We start from the raw sequence: 20,307 nt of genomic DNA, 5'->3' as shown, positions 1-20,307 counted from the left end.
TGAAGGGGCACCTGGGTAGCTCAGTCGTTAAGCATCTGCCTTGGGCTCAGGTCCTGATCCCAGGGTCCTGGGATCAAGCCCCACATTGGGCTCTCTGCTCAGCGGGAAGCCTGCTTCTCCCTCTCCCACTCCCCCTGCTTATGTTCCCTCTCTCGCTGTGTCTGTCTCTGTCAAAAAAATAAATAAAATCTTTAAAAAAAAATGAGTTGGAAATGTTTCCTCCTCTTTTATTTTCTGTAAGAGACTGTGAAATTGATATTATTTCTTCTTAAATATTTGGTAGAACTAGCAATTGAAGCCTTTTGGCTCTGGGGTTCTCTTGGCTAAAAGAATTCTTTTTTTTAAGTTTTATTTATTTATTTGAGAGAGAGAGAGAGTGAGGACAGGCTAGAAAGGGAGAGGGAGAGAGAATCTCCAGCTGACTTCCCGCTGAGTGCAGAGCCCAACGTTGGGCTCTATCTAAGGACGCTGAGATCATGACCTGAGCTGAAATCAAGAGCTGGAAACCAGGGGTGTCTGGGTGGCTCAGTCAGTTAAGAGGCTGCCTTCGGCTCAGGTTATGATTCTGGGGTCCTGGGATCGAGTCCCGAGTCCCACTCCCTGCTCAGCAGAGAGCCTGCTTCTCCCTCTCCCTCTGCCCGCCACTCTGCGTACTTGTGCTCTCTCTCTCTGTCAAATGAATAAGTAAAATCTTTAAAAAAAAAAAAAAAAGAGCCAGGAGCTTAACAGACTGAGCCACCCAGGTATCCCTCCCTCTTTTATTCTTAATATTGATATATTGTGTCCTCTCTTTTTAGTGTTAGTCTTGTTAAAAGTTTATCAATTTTATCAATCTTTTCAGAGAACTAGCAACTTTTGAAAAAAAACTGGAAACTTTTGGTTTCATTTATTTTCTCTATTCTCACTTCAATTGAGTTCTGCTTTTATCATTATTTTTTTAAAGAGATTTTATTTTTTTTTAAAGATTTTATTTATTTATTTGACAGAGAGAGAGACAGCGAGAGCAGGAACACAGCAGGGGGAGTGGGAGAGGGAGAAGCAGGCTTCCCACTGAGCAGGGAGCCTGATGCAGGGCTCAATCCCAGGACCCTGGGATCATGACCTGAGCCGAAAGCGGACGCTTAAGGACTGAGCCACCCAGGCGCCCCTATCATTATTTATCAGCGGTTTGCCTTAGATTTCATTTGCTTTCTTTTTCTAGTTTTCTTTTTTTTTTTTAAGATTTTATTTATTTATTCACGAGAGACAGAGAGAGAGAGAGGCAGAGGGAGAAGCAGGCTCCCTGCTGCAAGGAGCCGGATGCGGGACTCGATCCCAGGAGCCTGGGATCATGACCTGAGCTGAAGGCAGACACTTAACCGACTGAGCCACCAGGTGCCCTTTTTCTAGTTTTCTAAAACAGAAGGTGAAATCATTGATTTGAAACCTTTCCTTTTGTGTAATAGAAGCACTTAATGTTATAAATTTCCCTATTGCTTTGGCTGTATCACATAAGTTTCTCGTTTCTGTTTTTTTGTTTTTTAAAGATTTTATTTATTTATTTGACAGAGAGAGACAGCGAGAGAGGGAACACAAGCAGAGGGAGAGGGAGAAGCAGGCTTCCCGCGGGTGGCTCACATAAGTTTTTTTAAGGATATATTTATTTGTTTGTTTGAGAGAGAGCAAGAGAGAGAGAGTAGGAGCACGGACAGGAGTAGAGGGAGAGGGACACGCTGACTCTGTGCTGAGTGTGGAGCCAAAATTGCTCAATCTTGCGACCCTGAGATCACGGCCTGAGCCGAAGTCAAGCCTAACCGGCTGAGCCACCCAAGGTGCCCCTCTCTGACTCTTTTGAAGGTTCTTGTGATTATACTGCGCCTACATGGGTAATCCAAGATAATCTTCCCATCTCATTGTCCTTAACTCAGTCATGTATGTGAAGTCCCTTTTGCTTTGTAAGGTAACCTATTCACAGGTTCCAGGGATGACGATGTCCATATTATACTGCCTGCAGATTGGAACAGTGTTGTGTTTGTTTTTAAGATTTTATTTTTTAAAGTAATCTCTACACCCAGTGTGGGGCTCTAATTTACAACTTGGGGCTCAAATTTATGACTCCGAGATAATGAGTTGTATGCTCTACTGACTGAGCCAGCCAGGAAACCCACAACTGGGCATATTAACCTTGAGCCTCCCAACCCTATTATCTATTCTCCCCACAGTAGGTAGAAGGATATTTTCAAAATGTTTTCAATAAAATTCCCATACTTTCAGTGGGCACCAGAGCCCCGCAATATCTGGTTCTGTCTCCCCTCCTGACCTCATTTCGTACTATTCTTCCTCTTAACCACAAATCCCCAATCGTACTGATTGCCTTGTGCCTTATGTTCAGGAAGTTTATTTCCTACTCAGGGCCTTTGCACTTGCTGTTCTGCCTGCCTAGAACACAATCCCCTCAGATATTCCCATGGTCTGACACCTCATTTCACTATGGTCTCAGTTTATATATCATTTCAGAGCAGACTTCCTGGCTACCGCTGTAAAATGATAATCCTCATACCTCTTGAACCATTTCTCCCTCCCTTATTCTGTTTCTTACATTAAGTTACACTTCCACTTGTCTGTTTCCTTAGACTAAGCTACATGTGGGTAGCAACATTATCTTACTGACTACTTTATCCTAGCACAAGGGTTGGCACAAGATAGGTGCTTAATAAATATTTGTTCAATGAATGAATTAATTCTCTCCTTTCCTAAATATACTTCTATAACTCCCAGGTAATGTGATGGGAGGGGTCAAAGGGGAGACTAGAAAGACTGTTATTTGGGGCGCCTGGGTGGCTCAGTTGGTTGGGCGTCTGCCTTTGGCTCAGGTCATGATCCCAGGGTCCTGGGATTGAGCCCTGCATCAGGCTCCCTGCTCAGCTTCTGCTGCTCCCCCTGCTTGTGCTCTCTCTCTGCAAATAAATAAATAAAATAAAATAAAAACAACTGATGCCTAAATACTATCCCCAGATATTAAAAATATATATATATGAAGACTGTTATTTGCATTCCCATAGCCCCTTGTGTCTACCTCTACTTTAATACTTCCCTTACTTATTTAACAGATGTTTATGGAGTACCAACTCTGTCCCAGGCACTGGAGATACAATGGTGAAAACCAGAAAGCTTTTCTGGAGCTCCTGCCCTACAGAGAAAGATGAATGGTAATCCAGAAGTGGGGAAAATAAATGCCAAATGACAAATAGGTTATATGCCATGAAGAAGAGGTGCATGGTATTATAGGAGTGGATGTAAGGAGTTCTGACAAGTCTGGAGGGTTGGAGAGGGCTTCCCTGAGGAAGTACCCGATGAGCTGATACCTGAAGAGTATATAGGAGTGAAGTGGGGGGTGATTGTGTGGAAGGAAGAACATGGCTCCCACAGTTGAGGCCAGAGCTCTGGCATACATTGGGACTCAAGAGGCCTCTCTGGTCAGCATGAGGGTGATGGGGGATGTGGCCACAGAAGTAAGACAGGTCTGATTAGGCAAGGTAGGATAAGTGAAGGCATTTTTCTTTTCTTCCACCTCCAGAGGGCAGCCCATTTGTGGTTCTAGGCCTGGGATGTTCCTGATCAGCAGGGTCTGTGAGTATTAATTTCTATTTTTTTTTTTTTTTAAGATTTTATTTATTCATTTGACAGAGAGAGAGAGAGAGACTGTGCAAAAGCAGGCAGAGCACAGGCAGAGGGAGAGGGAGAAGCAGGCTCCCCGCTGAGAAGAGAGCTGGATGTGGGGCTTGATTCCAGGACCCTGAGATTATGACCTGAGTCAAAGGCAGACACTTAACAGCTTAACCGACTGAGCCACTCAGGCGCCCAAGTATGAGTTTCTAAATCAGTTTCTTGCTTCAAATGATTTTGAGAACCACTGAATTCGGGGCTAGTTTCTCACTAAGTGTTTGATGAATGAATTCATGCTTGTTGGGCCGAACATGGTGGCAAAACATTTTTGTGCAGCCTCTTTGGCTGGGCAACCAATTTACAGTATACGATCTCAGGTAGTTAATTATCTTCCCTTCTTCCTGGCTTTCTCCCAAACTTAAATCAGCAAGCATTTCTTTCTCTCTCTTTTTTAGATTTTTAATTTTTTTATTATTATTCTTTTTAAATTTATTTCTTTTTAAAGATTTTATTTATTTGTTAGAGATTGAGAGAGAGATAGAGCAAAAGCAGGGGGAGCAGCAGACTTCCCGCTGAGCAAGGAGCCCCATGTGGGACTTGATCCCAGGACCCTGGGATCATGACCTGAGCTGAAGGCAGACGCTTAACCAACTGAACCACCCAGGAGTCCCAAGATTTTATTTATTTATTTTAGAGAAAGCGAGTGAGCAAGCGACCATGCCCAAGCAGGAGGAGGGGCAGAGGGAAGGGGGAGGGGAGGGGGAGAGAGAGAGAGAGAGAGAGTCTCAAGCCAACTCTGCACCCAAGCTCAGAGCCCGACTTGGGTCTCAATCCCAGGACCCTGAGATCATGACCTGAGCTGAAACCAAAAATTAGATGCTTAACCACCTGAGCCATCCAGGCACCCCTTAAATTTACTTTTTTAAAAAGTAATCTGTACACTCAACGTGGGGCTTGAACTCACAATCCTGACATCAAGAGTTGCATGTTGTTATGACTGAGCCAGCCAGGGGCCCCATGACTTTTGGGGGGGGAGGGGCAGAGGGAGAGGGAGATAATCCCAAGCCAGCCTCCAGGGAGTGGAGCCGGACTCTGGACTCAAACTCACAACCCCAAGATCAGGACCTGAGACAAAATCAAGAGTAGGATGCCTAACCAATTGAGCCCGGCTTTTTTTAAGACTTTTTATTTTAAAGTAATCTCTATGTCTAACGTGGGGCTCAAACTCATGACCCCAAGATCAAGAGTCACGTGCTCCACTGACTAAGCCAGCCAGGTTCTCCTCAGCAAGCATTTCTTAAATGTCTGTATCATAAAAATATTTAAAATGTTGCAGTTGGGGCACCTGGGTGGCTCAGTCAGTTAAGCAGTTAAGCATCTTCAGCAGTTAAGCATCTTCAGGGAGTTGGTTTCTCCCTCTGCCTCTGTCCCTGCTCCTTCTCTCGCTCTCTCTCACAGGTGCTCTCTCTCTCTAATAAATAAATAAAATATTAAAAAAAAATAAAATAAAATGTTGCAGTATTATATCCCAGTAGCAAGGCAGTATAGAGCAGGATTCAAATGCAATGGAATTTTATAAATGAAAAAAAAAACCTTTTTTTTTTAAGTAGGCTCCACACACAATGTAGGGCTTGAACTCAGGACCCTAAGATTAAGAGTCACATGCTCTACTGACTAAGTCAGTCAGGCACCCCAACAATGGAATTTTTTTGAGCGCCTACTATGTACTAGCAACTTCTAGGTAGGAAGGGTAGAGGCTGGGGGGATAGTGAGTAGGAATAGAAATTAGAAAAACAAAAGGAAGTGCATATAATAATAATTGCAACATTTATAAAACATAGCAGGGGGGCACCTGGGTGGCTGAGTCGGTTGAGTATCTGACTCTTGGTTTTGGCTCAGGCCATGATCTCAGGGTCTTGAGATCAAGCCACATTTTGGGCTCCCACTCGCATTTAGCAGGGAGTCTGCTTGAGATTTCCCCCCCACCCTCTATCCCATGCTCTCTCTCAAATAAATAAATAAGCCTTTATTATTTTTTTTTTAAAGAATTTATTTATTTATTTGACAGAGAGAGACAAAGCAAGAGAAGGAACACAAGCAGGGGGAGTGGGAGAGGGAGAAGCAGGCTTCCCACTGAGCAGGGAGCGTGATGCAGGGCTCCATCCCAGGACCCTGGGATCATGACGGGAGCCAAAGGCAGACGCTTAACGACTGAGCCACCCAGGCGCCCCAGTAAATTAAGCCTTTAAAAAAAATGTAGCAGTACTGTGTTTTTCATGCAACAATCTTGTGTGCTAGATCCTATCGTGAGCCATTTGCTGAGCCTCAGAAAGATGAAATGACTTGTCTGAGACTATATAGCTGGTAAATGTGAAGCCATGATGTATATCCAGCCTGTCTAGCTCTGGTGTGTGGGCTCTTGGATTTAACACCATTTTAGAGTGTACATATTATGTAGGTGTTGAAAAATATCCAATTATCCAAAACTTGGAAGTAAAGCAAAAGAATAGCTTCATGGAACTCCAATTTGCTTTTCCAGTTCACAATATGTATTGGCAACATTTTCTTTTTCTTTAAAGATTTTATTTATTTGAGAAAGAAAGAATGAGACAGAGCATGAGAGGGGGATGGTCAGAGGGAGAAGCGGACTCCCCGCCGAGCAGGGAGTCCGATGCGGGACTCAATCCTAGGACTCTAGGATCATGACCTGAGCGGAAGGCAGTCGCTTAACTAACTAAGCCACCCAGGTGCCCTCTTTTTTTTTTTTTTTAAGATTTTATTTATTTATTTGACAGAGGGAAAGACAACGAGAGAGGGAACACAGGCAGGGGGAGTGGGAGAGGGAGAAGCAGAGAGCCCGATGCAGGGCTCGATCCCAGGACCCTGGGATCATGACCTGAGCAGAAGGCAGTCACTTAACCAACTGAGCCACCCAGGCGCCCCTGGCAACCTTTTCTTTTTTTTTTTTTTTTTAAGATTTTATTTATTTGCGAGAGAGAGAATGAGAGACAGAGAGCATGAGAGGAAGGAGGGTCAGAGGGAGAAGCAGACTCCCTGCCGAGCAGGGAGCCCGATGTGGGACTCGATCCCGGGACTCCAGGATCATGACCTGAGCCGAAGGCAGTCGCTTAACCAACTGAGCCACCCAGGCGCCCCCCCTGGCAACCTTTTCTTATTAACACAAGTAGATCTACCTACTTTTCAAAAATTGTATATTATTTTCTACAGTTTATTTCACTAGTTCTCCGTGTAGGGCATTCAAGCCAATTTTGATTTTTGTTCTTTTACGATTCTTATGTAATCTTCCTTCCAATGCATCTTTTTGTACACATGAGCACGTATTTCTTTGGGATGGAGACCCACAAGTGGAATTTCCAATCGAATGCATGAAATATGGCAACTCATTGCTTGTTTTCTTGATTATGAGACAGGTTGAGCATCTATTTTTAATGTTTATTAGCCATACAGATTTTCTTTTCTGTATATTGTCTATTCATCCTCTTTGTCTATTTTTTTTTAAGATTTTTATTTTTTTATTAGGGGGAGAGAGAGCACAAGCAGGGGGGTGGCAGGCAGAGGGAGGGGGAGAAGCAGGCTCCCCATTGAGCAGGGAGCCCGATACGGGGCTCCATCCCAGGACCCTGGGATCATGACCTGAGTCAAAAGCAGACACCTAACCAACTGAGCCACCCAGGGGCCCCTGTCCGTTTTTCTTTTTTAATTTTATTTTTAAGTAATCTCTATGCCCAACGTGGGGTTCAAACTCAAGATCCTGAGATCAAGAGTTGTATGCTGTATTGACTGAGCCAGCCAGGTGCCCCCATTCATTTTCTTTCTTTCTTTATTTTTTTTTAAGATTTTATTTATTTGAGAGAGAGAGAGTGAGAGACAGAGAGAAAGAGAGCATGAGAAGGGGGAGGGTCAGAGGGAGAAGCAGACTCCCCGCTGAGCAGAGAGCTGATGCCAGACTCGATCCTGGAACCCGGATCATGATCTGAGCTGAAGGCAGTCGCTCAACCAACTGAGCCACCCAGGCGCCCCCTCCATTCATTTTCCATTAAATTATTTTTTCTTACTCGTTTATAGGCGTTCTTTATTTATTTTGAATATATATATTTTTAGATTTTTATTATTTATTAGAGAGAGAGAGAGAGAAGAAGCAGGAGGAGTAACAGAGGGAGAGGGAGAAGCAGGCTCCCCGTTGGAGCAGGGAGCCCGATGCAGGGCTCCATCCCAGGACCCTGGGATCATGACCCCAGCCGAAGGCAGACGCCCAACCCACTGAGCCACCCAGGCGCCCCATTTATTGTGAATATTGATCCTTTGTTGAATATGTTGCAGATATTTTATCCCTGTCTTCTGCTTATAAAAGAAAGCAAAGTTAAAAGAACTTTGTTTATTGTGTTTTTGTATATAGCGGAGCTTGGAATTTTTTTAAAATTTATTTTTATTTATGTATTTATTTTTAAAATAGGCTCCATGCCCAATATGGCGCTTGGACTCACCACCCTGAGATCAAGGGTGCATGCTCTACCAACTGAGCCAGCCAAATGCCCTGAAGTTTGTAATTCTTAATCTCGTTTTAATTTTAATTCTTGTTTTTGAGTCTTTGGGTGGCAGAATAGTTCAGAGTAGCTCAAAATACTGGGTCTGAAGTCTGAAGTTTCTAGGTTCCAATCCCATCTCTGCTTCATGCTAACATTAAGCAGTGGGCAAGCTGGTTGGTGGGAAAACTCTTTCTGCATGTAAAAAAGGGAACATAATACCTCTCACCCTCATTGTGAGGATTAAATGGATGAGTGTATGGAAACACCTGAAGATGATAAAGACCTCAGTAATAGAAATGATAACTCTTATTAATACCATGATGACGACATTTTAGACATTTGGCACAGGGTAGGCTAAAAGGGGGAAGTGACTTACCCAACGACATGGTTTGGGCGACCAGGCCTTAACCTGGAGAACTCAGGTGCGGCGCTGTCCCCTCCCCTCCTAAGCTCCACCCCCTAGGGCCTCACCTCCTCCTCCAGGCCTGGGTCTCTGCCCTGGCCACATCCGGAAGCCCAGTGCCAGACGCGTGGGCCTGGCGCGTGATGGGCGCGCGTGACACGGGAGGGGCGGGTCTGAGAAGCTGGATGCGCCGGGATAGGGCGTCAGGTTCGCGCGGAAGGGGCGGGGCAGGTCAGGGGGCGGGGCTTAGCTGGAGCTGGCCTTGGGGCCGGGCTTCCGCGTGCGTTTGTCCGGCGGGCGAGGGCGCGCGGCGGGGGCGTGCCCGGCGGGCGGGGCGGAGCCAACCGGGGGGCGGGTCGGCGGGCGGCCTAACGGCGGCGTTGGCGGCGGCTGCAGCGGCGGTATTGGGGCTGTCGAGCGTCGCGGCTTCAAGTCCCGCGGCGGCGCCTGCGAGCAACCGGGGACGCGGGTGGAGGCGGGAGGCGCACGGTGGAGGCGCTTGGCGATGGTGGGCGTCCCTGGAGCGGCCGCCTTCCAGGGTAAGCAGGGCGGGAAGGCGGGAGGCTGAGGGGGGCGTGTGAGGGGCCTTCTGCTCCACAGGCGTGAGCTCCCAGAGGCCCCCGGCGCGAGGCGGGGTTGGGGAAACTGAGGCCTGAAGCAGGGCGGCGGATCCAAGGTCACGCGGCGGGCCGGGCCTTCCCGGGTTCTCGAGACCGTCCGGCCGCTTTCTGCGCCCCCCGGAAGGCTCGGGGCTAGCGATGTGAGCGAAGCTGTGGGGACCGCGGCCTGGGAGTCCAGGCCCGGCCGGCGTCCATCCGACTTACCGGCGGACAAGGATTGTTTTGTTCTCCCGGCGCTGGGGTCACTAAGTCCGGCTCCTGGGGAAGTATTACACACGCCCAATTTAAAGGGGTGTGTAGTGGATGGTGGCGGAGGCGAGGTTGGCCTCTTTGAGGGGGCTGTTGAGTGCAGGCTTAGGGGTCAGACTGCCTGGGTTCATATTCTGGCTCCCCCGCTTAGGGGATGTGACCTTGGGTCTTTCCGAGCCTCAGTTCCTCCTTCTGTAAAATGGGGGTGTGAAGAGCATTTCCACCCCCATACCCCCGGCCAGGGTTTTTGGGTTTTGTGGGGCCAGTAGAATGCTTGGCCCAGCCTGGGACCTACACAAGCGTTAAAACTGTTATTACTGGAGTCGCTGAGAAACCTCATCCAGGGTGAACCTCCCTCGGAAAAGCCCGAAATTGGGCCCTGGTTGTGTATTTAAGATGTTGTCTTTGGTTAGCCCTGCTTTATGATCCAGTTTTTCTTACCTCCATTTCTCTATTCCCGCATTTGTCTAGTGTTCCTCCTAGAATTTTGAGATCCTTTGGGGAGGGGTGGTACCTCTTAATAACAACAATAAAATTTTAATTGTTTCTTGTTACAATAGCAGTCATAGTCAACATTTTTTGAGCAGCAGGCATTTTGCATTCCATTCATTCAGTATTTATTAAATCATTTGTTAAGTAAAAGGTACCATTCTCAGCCCTAGAGATATAGCCAAAAAAATGGATAGACCAAACTCAGTTTTTGAGTTTGGTTTGGGGAGGGGGGGAAGACAAGGTAAATGAGGAAACATAAGACCATTTTGCTTGTTTTCTCTTCATTTAATCCTGGTGATATGTACATAAGAGTTAAGTATTTGAATATGCCCATTTTGCAGCAGATGAAACTGAGGAACAATGTGATCTAGACTCAGAGCCCTCAGTCCTTCATATAAAAGGGAGGCTTTACATGGCCTCTCTTCTTTGACACTCATTAAAAGTTGGATTGAAGAAATGCAAAGTAGGTGCATCCAACAATGCCTCTTCATATCAAGCCTGCAGTTGCTGCTTTTGATATTTTGAGCCTTTCCTCTTGGAGCTTATAACAAAAGAGAGGCAGGGGTAACCCTTCAGGTCTACGTTGCACCATCTCTGTAAAAGAAAGGATTTTTTTTTTTTTTTTAAAGATTTTATTTATTTATTTGACAGAGACACAGCGAGAGAGGGAACACAGGCAGGAGGAGTGGGAGAGGGAGAAGCAGGCTTCCCGCATAGTGGGGAGCCCGATGCGGGGCTCGATCCCAGGACCCTGGGATCATGACCTGGGCAGAAGGCAGACGCTAAACGACTGAGCCACCCAGGCGCCCCAAAAGAAAGGACTTTTATTTATTTTTTATTTATTTTTTAAAGATTTTATTTACTTATTTGACAGAGACACAGCAAGAGAGGGAACACAAGCAGGGGGAGTGGGAGAGGGAGAAGCAGGCTTCCCGTGGAGCAGGGAGCCCGATGCGGGGGCTCGATCCCAGGACCCCGGGATCATGACCTGAGCCAAAGGCAGACGCTTAACGACTGAGCCACCCAGGCTCCCCAAGAAAGGACTTTTAAACTCAAGTTTTTTTTTTTTTTTTTTTTTTTAAAGATTTTATTTATTTATTTGAGAGAGAGAATGAGATAGAATGAGAGGGGGGAGGGTCAGAGGGAGAAGCAGACTCCCCGCTGAGCAGGGAGCCCGATGCGGGACTCGATCCCAGGACTCCAGGATCATGACCTGAGCCGAAGGCAGTTGCTTAACCAACTGAGCCACCCAGGCGCCCTAAACTCAAGTTTTTTATGTCCAAATCAGTTTTATGCAATTTTTGGTTTAAAATATACCCCCAAAGTACAGTTTTTGGTTCTGTTATGTAACGAAGATTTATTTATTTATTTATTTATTTTGGTGTTCCTAATAGAATTCTATATTACATTTTTAGCATGCTCAGTACACTTTTTCTTTTAATCTGGAGGCATATGTAGTAAGTTGCATTAAAATATTGAGAGGATTTTTTTCAGTGACGTTTCCACGATACAGTTAGATTCAGCATTGACCATCTGCTAAGCACCAGGCCCTGTGCTATTGTAGGGCTTACAATGATGAATAAAGCAGATTCTTGCCTCTTGAAGCTTACCTATAGTCTTGATTGGTTAATGTGTTTAACTGAAGTGCTGGGCAGAGAATGGAGGAGCTCAGAGTCCTTGGGGGAAGTCATCTAGAGCATTGGCTTCAAATGTTTTTAGTGTTTTAGAAAGAACAGTAGATAGGGTTGAGTGTGCACACATGTGAATGTTTTAAGTTACCATTACAATGGTAACTGCAGTATGTTATGTACATTTTATAACACATGCAAAAATGGGCATTTTGCAAAGGATGAACTAAAACAAATATAAGTAGAAGTTCCAATATTGTCTTTTCATACCCTGGTGTGAATAATAACTGCATCGTGGGGGTGAGGACCATTTACTTTTAGTGGGACCTTCTCAACCCACGAGGTCTATTGAGATTCACTTCTGGAGTTGTGCCTAGGTTGAAATCTTGGGGTCCAGTCCTATTAACTTTGAGACTTTGGGCACATTATTTAACCTTTCTGTGCACTTTATTTTTCTCATCTGTTAAAATTGAGTTGATGAGAGTTCCTGCCCCATTTACAGTTTTGTGATGATTGATAATATGTATATGGTAATGTATATGATAATATATGTAGAGTACTTATACCGTGCTTGACCCCCTATTTTGTGCCGGAGAATACAAGGAAGACTAGGATCTCACAGTGTAGTAGGGGCCCTGCACACTTGCATAGATAATAATAAAGTGCTTTAAGTGCTGGAAGCAAAGTCTTTTGGGAATACAGGGTAAGAATAACTAATTGTTCTTTGAAGGTCCAAGTAAGGTTTAGGAAAGGAGGTGACATTTGAACCAGACCTAAGAGGGAGAGGGGCTTTTTCCAGGAGGAGGAATGGTGGACCTCTTTAGGTACCGAGCAGATACATACATGGATTCTCTTGAGGGCTTAGTGTGTAGTTCTCCAGATCTGGACCTGCAGGGAACCTGATTAAAGCTTGTATACCTTGTTAGTGAGTTCTGGCTGGAGTTGTTCCTGGCAGGGGCCAGATGGCAAGGAAGCCTATTCCAGAACGTTTCACAGCACTGCAGCTCTTTTGTCTTTGATGACACTTACCTCATTCTGCCTTCTTAGTTATCTAGGAATATAAAACTCCTAAATGTAAGCTCCTTAAGAGTTACAGTATCTGCATGTTTTGATCTTACTTTGCCTAACAAGGTAAATGGGAAGTCCTTAAACATGGAGAAATGTATATGCCAGTGGCCCTTCAAAGAATTCTGAACAGTTACAAGTAAAATGGTAAATGACCATACTTACTAGTGAACAGCTGGATTACAGATATGGTAGATAGGCCCTGTGCACTACTATTCAAAATGGGTGAGGATTGGGGTGCCTGGGTGGCCCAGTTGGTTAAGCGACTGCCTTTGGCTTGGGTCATGATCCCAGAGTCCTGGGATCGAGTCCCACATGGAGTCCCACATCAGGCGCCTGGCTCAGCGGGGAGCCTGCTTCTCCCTCTGACCCTCTCCCCTCTCATGCTGTTTTTCACTCTCTCTGTCTCTCAAATAAATATAATCTGGGGTGAGGATTGTCATGTTCAGTAATTCTTTCCTTATCTGGCATTTGCCCATTAGCATGAAAGAAGAGATGTGAATGTGTACCAGAGAGACTTCCTGGAGGTTGAATTAGGTACCTTCCATTTGCTCCTCTAGGTCTACTCTCCATCTATTGCCTGTTCTCTGCCCTGGGAGGCGGACTTACCTATATGAACTACATCAAGAGCTTCCTTCCCATCTAAGGTTAGGGAATTTTAATTTCCCTGCTCCCTTCCTGTGGGTATTGCCTCTGGCTGGTTGTCTCCCTTGATTGAAGATTGCTATTCCTCTAAAGGAGGTTCTCTGTACGAGTCACTCCTGGATTTGGAAAGTTTTTATTTCCTTTGCTCCTCCAGCTTAGAAGTGTTCTCTCTAATCCCAGGATACTACTCTCCCTTGTGATGATCACCTTTATAGTCCTATTATTAAACCCTCCTTGAATTATCCTTACTCTGGAGTATGCTGTCTTTCCTGCTAGGACCATGACTATGATTGAAGCTTGTATACCCTGTTAATAGGGTAACACCTCAAACTTTCCCTGAGAGCTCACTCATGTTCCGTATATCCTTCAAAGATACATGTCTGAGCCCAGCTCATAAGCAGATTTTAAAGTTTATTTATTTATTTAATCTCTACATCCATCATGGGTCTCAGACTCATGACTTCTGACTGAGGCAGCCAGGCACTCCCTCATAAGCAGATTTTAAAAGCAAATCAGATGGAGAGGAGGAAGGCTACCCTAGGTAAGCATACTGACAATGAGAGACAGGGTGTCATCCTTTCTTTGGTCCTTACTTACTATGCCATACTGATGCATTTAGTCATTTCCCCCCAGACTATTGGATAAGAAAAAAAACCCCGGGAAGCACCATAATCTGTGACCACACATTCAAGACCAGTTAAATTGCAGTTAATAGCCTATTTAAAAAGGCAGCAGAGATACCTATGAGGCAGGTTGTTGATCACAATGGAAAAAGAATTTGCAGGTGGACTTTGGGTTTGAGGCCCAGTTCTGGGAAGTTTTTCAACTTCTGAGACTCAGTTTGTTTAATCTATAAATGAGGATAATTCCTGCCTAGTAATAACTAATAGTGAATGTTTATTTTGGGCTAGATATCATGCATTTACCTTTTGCCTTTTAATCCTCCAGTCTTTTAGGTAGGTATATATCCTGATTTTATAAATTATGAAATTGACTCAGATGTTATAGAACTAATAAATGACGAAGCCCAGATTAAAATCTAGATCTTTCTAACAGCAGAGCCTGAGCTCTTTAACATTGAGGTAGCTGTTATTTAAAATGTGTTGACTGGGGCACCTGGCTGGCTTGGTTGGTGGAGTATGTGACTCTTGATCTCAGGGTTGTAGGTTTGAGCCCCATGTTGGGTATAGAGATTACTTAAAAAAAAAATCTTAAAAATGTTGACCTTCGGGGCACCTGGCTGGCTCAGTTGGCAGAGCATGTGACTTGATCTCAGGGTGTTGAGTTTGAGCTCCACTTTGGGCATAGAGATTACCTGAGATTACCTCAGCAGGCTCCCCGCTGAGCCAGGCGCCTGATGTGGGACTCCATGTGGGACTCGATCCCAGGACTCTGGGATCATGACCCAAGCCAAAGGCAGTCGCTTAACCAACTGAGCCACCCAGGCACCCCAATCCTCACCCGTTTTGGATAGTAGTGCACAGGGCCTATCTACCATATCTGTAATCCAGCTGTTCACTAGTAAGTATGGTCATTTACCATTTTACTTGTAACTGTTCAGAATTCTTTGAAGGGCCCTGGCATATACATTTCTCCATGTTTAAGGACTTCCCATTTACCTTGTTAGTGAGTTCTGAAGGTGACCCTCAGAGATTGTGACCTTTGGGCAGAGAGATTACCTGAAAAAGTGTTGACCGGGATGCCTGGGTGGCTCAGTCAGTTAAGCGGCTGCCTTCGGCTCAGGTCATGATCCCAGGGTCCTGGGATTGAGTCCTGCATCGGGCTCCTTGCTGGGCGGTGAACCTGCTTCTCCCTCTGCCTGCCGCTCCCCCTGCTTGTGCTCTCTCGCTCTCTCTGACAAATAAATAAAATCTTTAAAAAAAAATGTTTTGACCATCAATGAATGGGAAAATCAAACCCTCATTTCTTTTTTAAAGATTTATTTATTTATTTATTTATTTGACAGAGAGAGAGACACAGTGAGAGAGGGAACACAAGCAGGGGGAGTGGGAGAGGGAGAAGCAGGCTTCCCGCGGAGCAGGGAGCCCGATGCGGGGCTCGATCCCAGGACCTGGAATCATGACCTGAGCCGAAGGCAGACGCTTAACGACTGAGCCACCCAGGCGCCCCTCAAACCCTCATTTCTATACTCTAATACTATGAAGTTCCTATATTTGAAAGGTCATCTAAGTTCTCAGAATATAGCATTTATAAGGGAAGGGAAGCAGTTCTTACAGATATCTAAATATTACTGCACTACAGAACTTTTTCTGGTTGTTTCTCCCCTCTTAGAGGGAGATGTTCAGAACCTTTGTTGCCTCATGTTGTATATACCCCACCTCATCTCCCACCTCTACTCCATGGCAGAGAAGTGTGAAGTGAGCTGAGGGCTTTGAGAGTAACAATATTGCTACAAAACTACTCAGTCACTTGCTATCTGCATGTTAATTTAGAGTTGATACTTCAGTGAGTCCTTGTGTAGAATTGGGTATAAGTTTTCCTATTAGTAACAAAGTTATCCGGACACCTGGCTGGCTTAGTCACTAGAGTGTGCGACCCTTAATCGCAGGGTCCTGAATTCAAGCCCCACGTTGGGCATGGAGCCCACTTTAAACAAAACAAAACAGGGGCACCTGGGTGGCTCAGTTGTTAGGTGTCTGCCTTCGGCTCAGGTCATGATCCTGGGGTCCTGGGATTGAGCCCCGCATCAGGCTCCCTGCTCCACAGGAAGCCTGCTTTTCCCTCTCCCACTCCCCCTGCTTGTGTTCCCTCTCTCGCTCTCTCTCTCTCTGTCAAATGAATGAGTAAAAACTTTAAAAAACAAAGTTATCCTTTGATTTTAGTTGTTTTGAGGGTTATTGACTCGGGACTTACTAAATTGAATCACATTTTGGATACTTGTAATGATTTTTGTCTTCATCTTTGACTGTTGAATGCATTTGTGCTGGTTTGGAACCCAATGGCTTTCCTATATATAAATTGACTTTAAGCTTGTTCTTGAGTGTTAAGCCTGTTGTGGAACATGCAGATCTAGACTTTATGGTTAGTTATTTGAATTTAGTGAACGCTTTTAGGGAGAAAAGATCATTTAAAAGATAGTGTACAATAGATGAATACAGCACTAGGATCAAGATGAGTTAATTCACTAAGTTCATACCTCTTCTAGGATAAGGAAAAACTGGGAGGAAAGAGATGTGGAAAAAAGATTTCTCACCTGTCAGTTTTATCCTCACTCCTTAGTTTTAGAGTATTGTTTTGAACCTCATATTATAGAAAGCAGTCACTGAATTGTAAAGATTTACTTCAAATTTGTGAAAGCTTGAAGGTTTAATGAGGGACAGTCTCTTCCTGGTTATTGTTTCTGCTTTGGTAAGATTACCAAGAAGAGGGGCCACACTCTTGCTGTACTGACTGACCCCATGTGCAATATGAGCTAGTATATGTACATGTGACAGATCCTGTCTCTGGGTTGTATTATGGCTGGTTAAGTAGCTTTTTGCCTTGTCTCTGGTTTCTGTCTCTGGCCCCTTGAAGGCCTTGAGGCTATCTGAAATTATAGGGGCTGGGGTACCATAAATTAAACTTGTGAAATGAATCCATTGCAGATGTGTCAACTGAATCAGATTTTAAGTCCAGTTGAATTCTTTAATTATTTAAAATAAAATTCTTCGCTAGGTTTTCTGCTGGGCGTTTTTCATGTATGTCATCTCATGTAATTCTTGGAACAACCTTGGAGGGAGTTAGTATCTCTGTTTGATGAGGAGGTAAGGCTCAGAGCACTTAAATTGCCCAAGGTCACACAGTTAATCAGTAGCAGATGCACTATTCAGACTTAGTTCAGTCCTGGTGTTGAGTTCATTCATTTTCCATTGAGACCTAAGTCCAAAACCCACTGTTTTTTACTATCACATGGCTTCTTCTTTTTACTGACTGGACTGGAGGTTTTTAGACCTGTGTTCCTTGGACCCCAGTGTTCCCGTCTTGTTCAGAGGTATCTTGAATTAGCCTTAGAGATGAATTAAAAAAAAAAGGCAACAGAAACTCTCAGCATCCTTTTTTTTTTTAAGATTTTATTTATTTATTTGACAGAGAGAGACACAGCGAGAGAGGGAACACAAGCAGGGGAAGTGGGAGAGGGAGAAGCAGGCTTCCCGTAGAGCAGGGAGCCCGATGCGGGGCTCAGTCCCAGGACCCTGGGATCATGACCTGAGCCGAAGGGAGACGCTTAACGACTGAGCCACCCAGGCGCCCCACTCTCAGCATCCTTTATCAATTCATCCCATATGTTTCCTGATCTTAGCAGTGAAACAGATGATGGCAGTGAACATCAAAAGCCCAGGAAATGTCCATATTAATTTTGCATGGCCCTGTGAGGAGCTGTCAAATATGGTTCATCCAATATAGTATATGGACTTATGAAGTGAACCTTTAGTTTGGAATGTGGCTCTTGAAGATTTGATTCTACTTTTCTGTTTTGTATTCCATAATTAAATGCAGATATCAAAGTAAAATTTAGAATAACCCAGAGCTAGGTATCTTTCTGTCTGAATTTATAGCTTTGGAGTTGGCTAGACCTTTCAATTAAATTAGCTGATGGTGACAAATATGTAATCTGACCTCTTCAGCAGCTCTAGTGAAATGTTAATACCAGACATAGCACAGCTCCCTTGACACACTACTTTGACCTTTTCCTCTCTTACAAATGTTTCCCTTATTCCTTTGTTAACTTAGCCATCTCCATGCAGAGGTCATGCCTGCTTTTAATTTTTTGAATCCACATGAGAACAGACATTGAACAGCACAGATTTATTCATTTTTACCTTATATCCCTAGATCTACACTAATCATACAGTTATCTCTAACTCCCATGTATTTTTTTATTTTCTAGTTTTATTTTTTTTTAAGATTTTATTTATTTGCCAGAGATAGAGTGCGAGCAAGAGAGCGAGGGAGCACAAGCAGGGGGAGTGGCAGGCAGAGGGAGAAGCAGGCTCCCTGTTGAGCAAGGAGCCCGGTGCGGGACTCAATCCCAGAACCCTGGGATCATGACCTGAGCCAAAGACAGACGCTTAACTGACTGAGCCACCCAGGCATCCCTCCCATGTATTTTTTAGCTAGTTTATATCCTTACCACTACCTGCCCTTTGCGTCCCCTCTCTATAAAATCTTAAATACTAGTAACATTTCTCCCCAAAAATGTGCCAAGGTTTTTTGGTCCTTAATATTGAGAAAGTGATTATGTCTTTGTTTGTTTCCCTCTAGAGAAGTGGAGCCAGACTTATAGGGAGAAAAGGCAGGCATAAAGCAAGTCCTCGTTATGACTGAGAGTAAAGATAGGGATGGTTTAGGAGAGGGAAGTTCTGAGTGGTGAGGGAGAGGTGGGAGAAGAGGTGATGTTGGTTTTAGTTCCTCCAGCATTCATTCTCTAGCTGCCTAGAGCGGCTTAGGGTCAGCTGCTCCAGTTTTTGTAAGCTTCACCTAATTTTCCCTTGGTGGGTTGGTGTGGCTGTTTATTTTGTTGTTGTTGTTGTTTTGGTTTTTTTTGTTTGTTTTTTTAGGATTTTATCTGTATATTTGTGAGAGAGAGAAGAGAGAGAGCATGAGCAGCAGGAGGAGCAGAAGGAGAAAAGCCGACTTCCCTCTGAGCAGGGAGCCCAATGTGGGACTCGATCCCAGGACCCTGAGATCATGAGCTGAGCCAAAGGCAGATGCTTGAACAACTGAGCTAGCCAGGCATCCCTGGCTAAGTGTTTTTGTTTTAGTTTTTAATTAATTAAATTAAATTTATTTATTTTAAGATTTATTTATTTGAGAGAGACAGCGCACACGTGCGCAGGAGTGGGGAGTGGCAGAGGGAGAGAAACTTAAGACTCCCTGCCCATGTGGGGCTCGATCTCACGACCCATGAGATCATGACCTGAGCTGAAATCAACAGTTGGATGCTCAACCGACTAAGCCACCCAGGCGCCCCTATTTATTTTAAGTAAACTCTATGCCCTATAAAAGGGCTTGAACTGAACAACGACCCTGAGATCAAGAGTCTATCATGCTGGGGGTGTTTGGGTGGCTCAGTCAGTTCATCTGCCTTCGGTTCACATCATGATCCCAGAGTCCTGAGACCACGCCCCAAGTCCTCCTGCTCTCTGCTCATCAGGGAGCCTGCTTCTCCCTTTCCCTCTGCCTGCTGCACCCCCTGCTTGTGTACTCTCCTCTGTCAAATAAATAAATAAATAAATCTTAAGTTGGGGGGGAAGTTCTCTTGCTCTACCAACTGAGCCAGCCAGGTGCCCCTGGCTAAGTGGTTTTAACTATACTCTTACCTCTACTTAAATATGTTACATAATACTATAAGTTGCTTTAGAAAAACACAAAAATATTCAAGGATGGTGATTTGCATTATAAAAACATTTTTTGTACTTTTAAGTTGTATTTTGCCATGATTTTACACTTACGAAAAAGTTGCAAGAGTAGTATTCAGATTCCCATTTGTTCTTCATCTTGATTCCTCAGATGTCAACGCTTTAGTATTTCTCTGTTTCTGTTTATATTGTAGATTACTCTTCTGAACTCTTTTAGTGTAAGTTACAGCTGTGATATCTCTTTATCCTAAAAAGCATAATGTATATTTTCTGTAAACTAGGACATTCTCTTATATAACCACAATATACTTACCAAATCCAGAAGTAGTCTTGATATAATAGTATTATTTAATACACAGACTTCATTCGAATTTTGCCATTTGTTCCAATAATGTTCTTTATAGGAAAAAAAATTTTTTTTCTGGTCTAGGATCCAGTCCAGGATATATATCATATTTAGTTTTCTTGTCTTTTTATATAAATATAGGTTCTTATTTTAGTCAGTGGGTTATAATCTGTTATTTATTTATTTATGTACAAAAAGGTGATTTTATTTTATCTTTATTTTTTAATACTTTTTTAGATTTTATTTACTTAAATTTCAGAAACAGAGAGCACAAGCAGGGGGAGCAGCAGACAGAGGGAGCAGCAGAC

At 44.2% G+C, this 20,307-nt stretch overlaps 1 protein-coding gene across 2 annotated transcripts in view; it reads left to right on the top strand.

Annotated features, from left to right (window-relative positions):
* The first annotated feature begins 8,971 nt into the window (after positions 1-8,971).
* The window catches only part of CBFA2T2 (CBFA2/RUNX1 partner transcriptional co-repressor 2), a 153,335-nt gene continuing 141,999 nt past the window's right edge, over positions 8,972-20,307 (top strand). For both annotated transcript variants that reach the window (XM_032420168.1, XM_032420167.1), the window contains exon 1: positions 8,972-9,134. In XM_032420168.1, the coding sequence (XP_032276059.1) occupies positions 9,101-9,134 (34 nt within the window). In that variant the 5' untranslated portion in view covers positions 8,972-9,100. The remainder of the gene's footprint in view (positions 9,135-20,307) is intronic.

The sequence above is a fragment of the Phoca vitulina genome, unplaced genomic scaffold (genome assembly GCF_004348235.1).
Source record: "Phoca vitulina isolate PV1807 unplaced genomic scaffold, GSC_HSeal_1.0 scaffold22, whole genome shotgun sequence".
Classification (NCBI taxonomy): domain Eukaryota; kingdom Metazoa; phylum Chordata; class Mammalia; order Carnivora; family Phocidae; genus Phoca; species Phoca vitulina.
The sequence above is the reverse complement of the archived record's forward strand: the minus strand, read 5'-3'. Positions and strand labels throughout refer to the sequence as shown.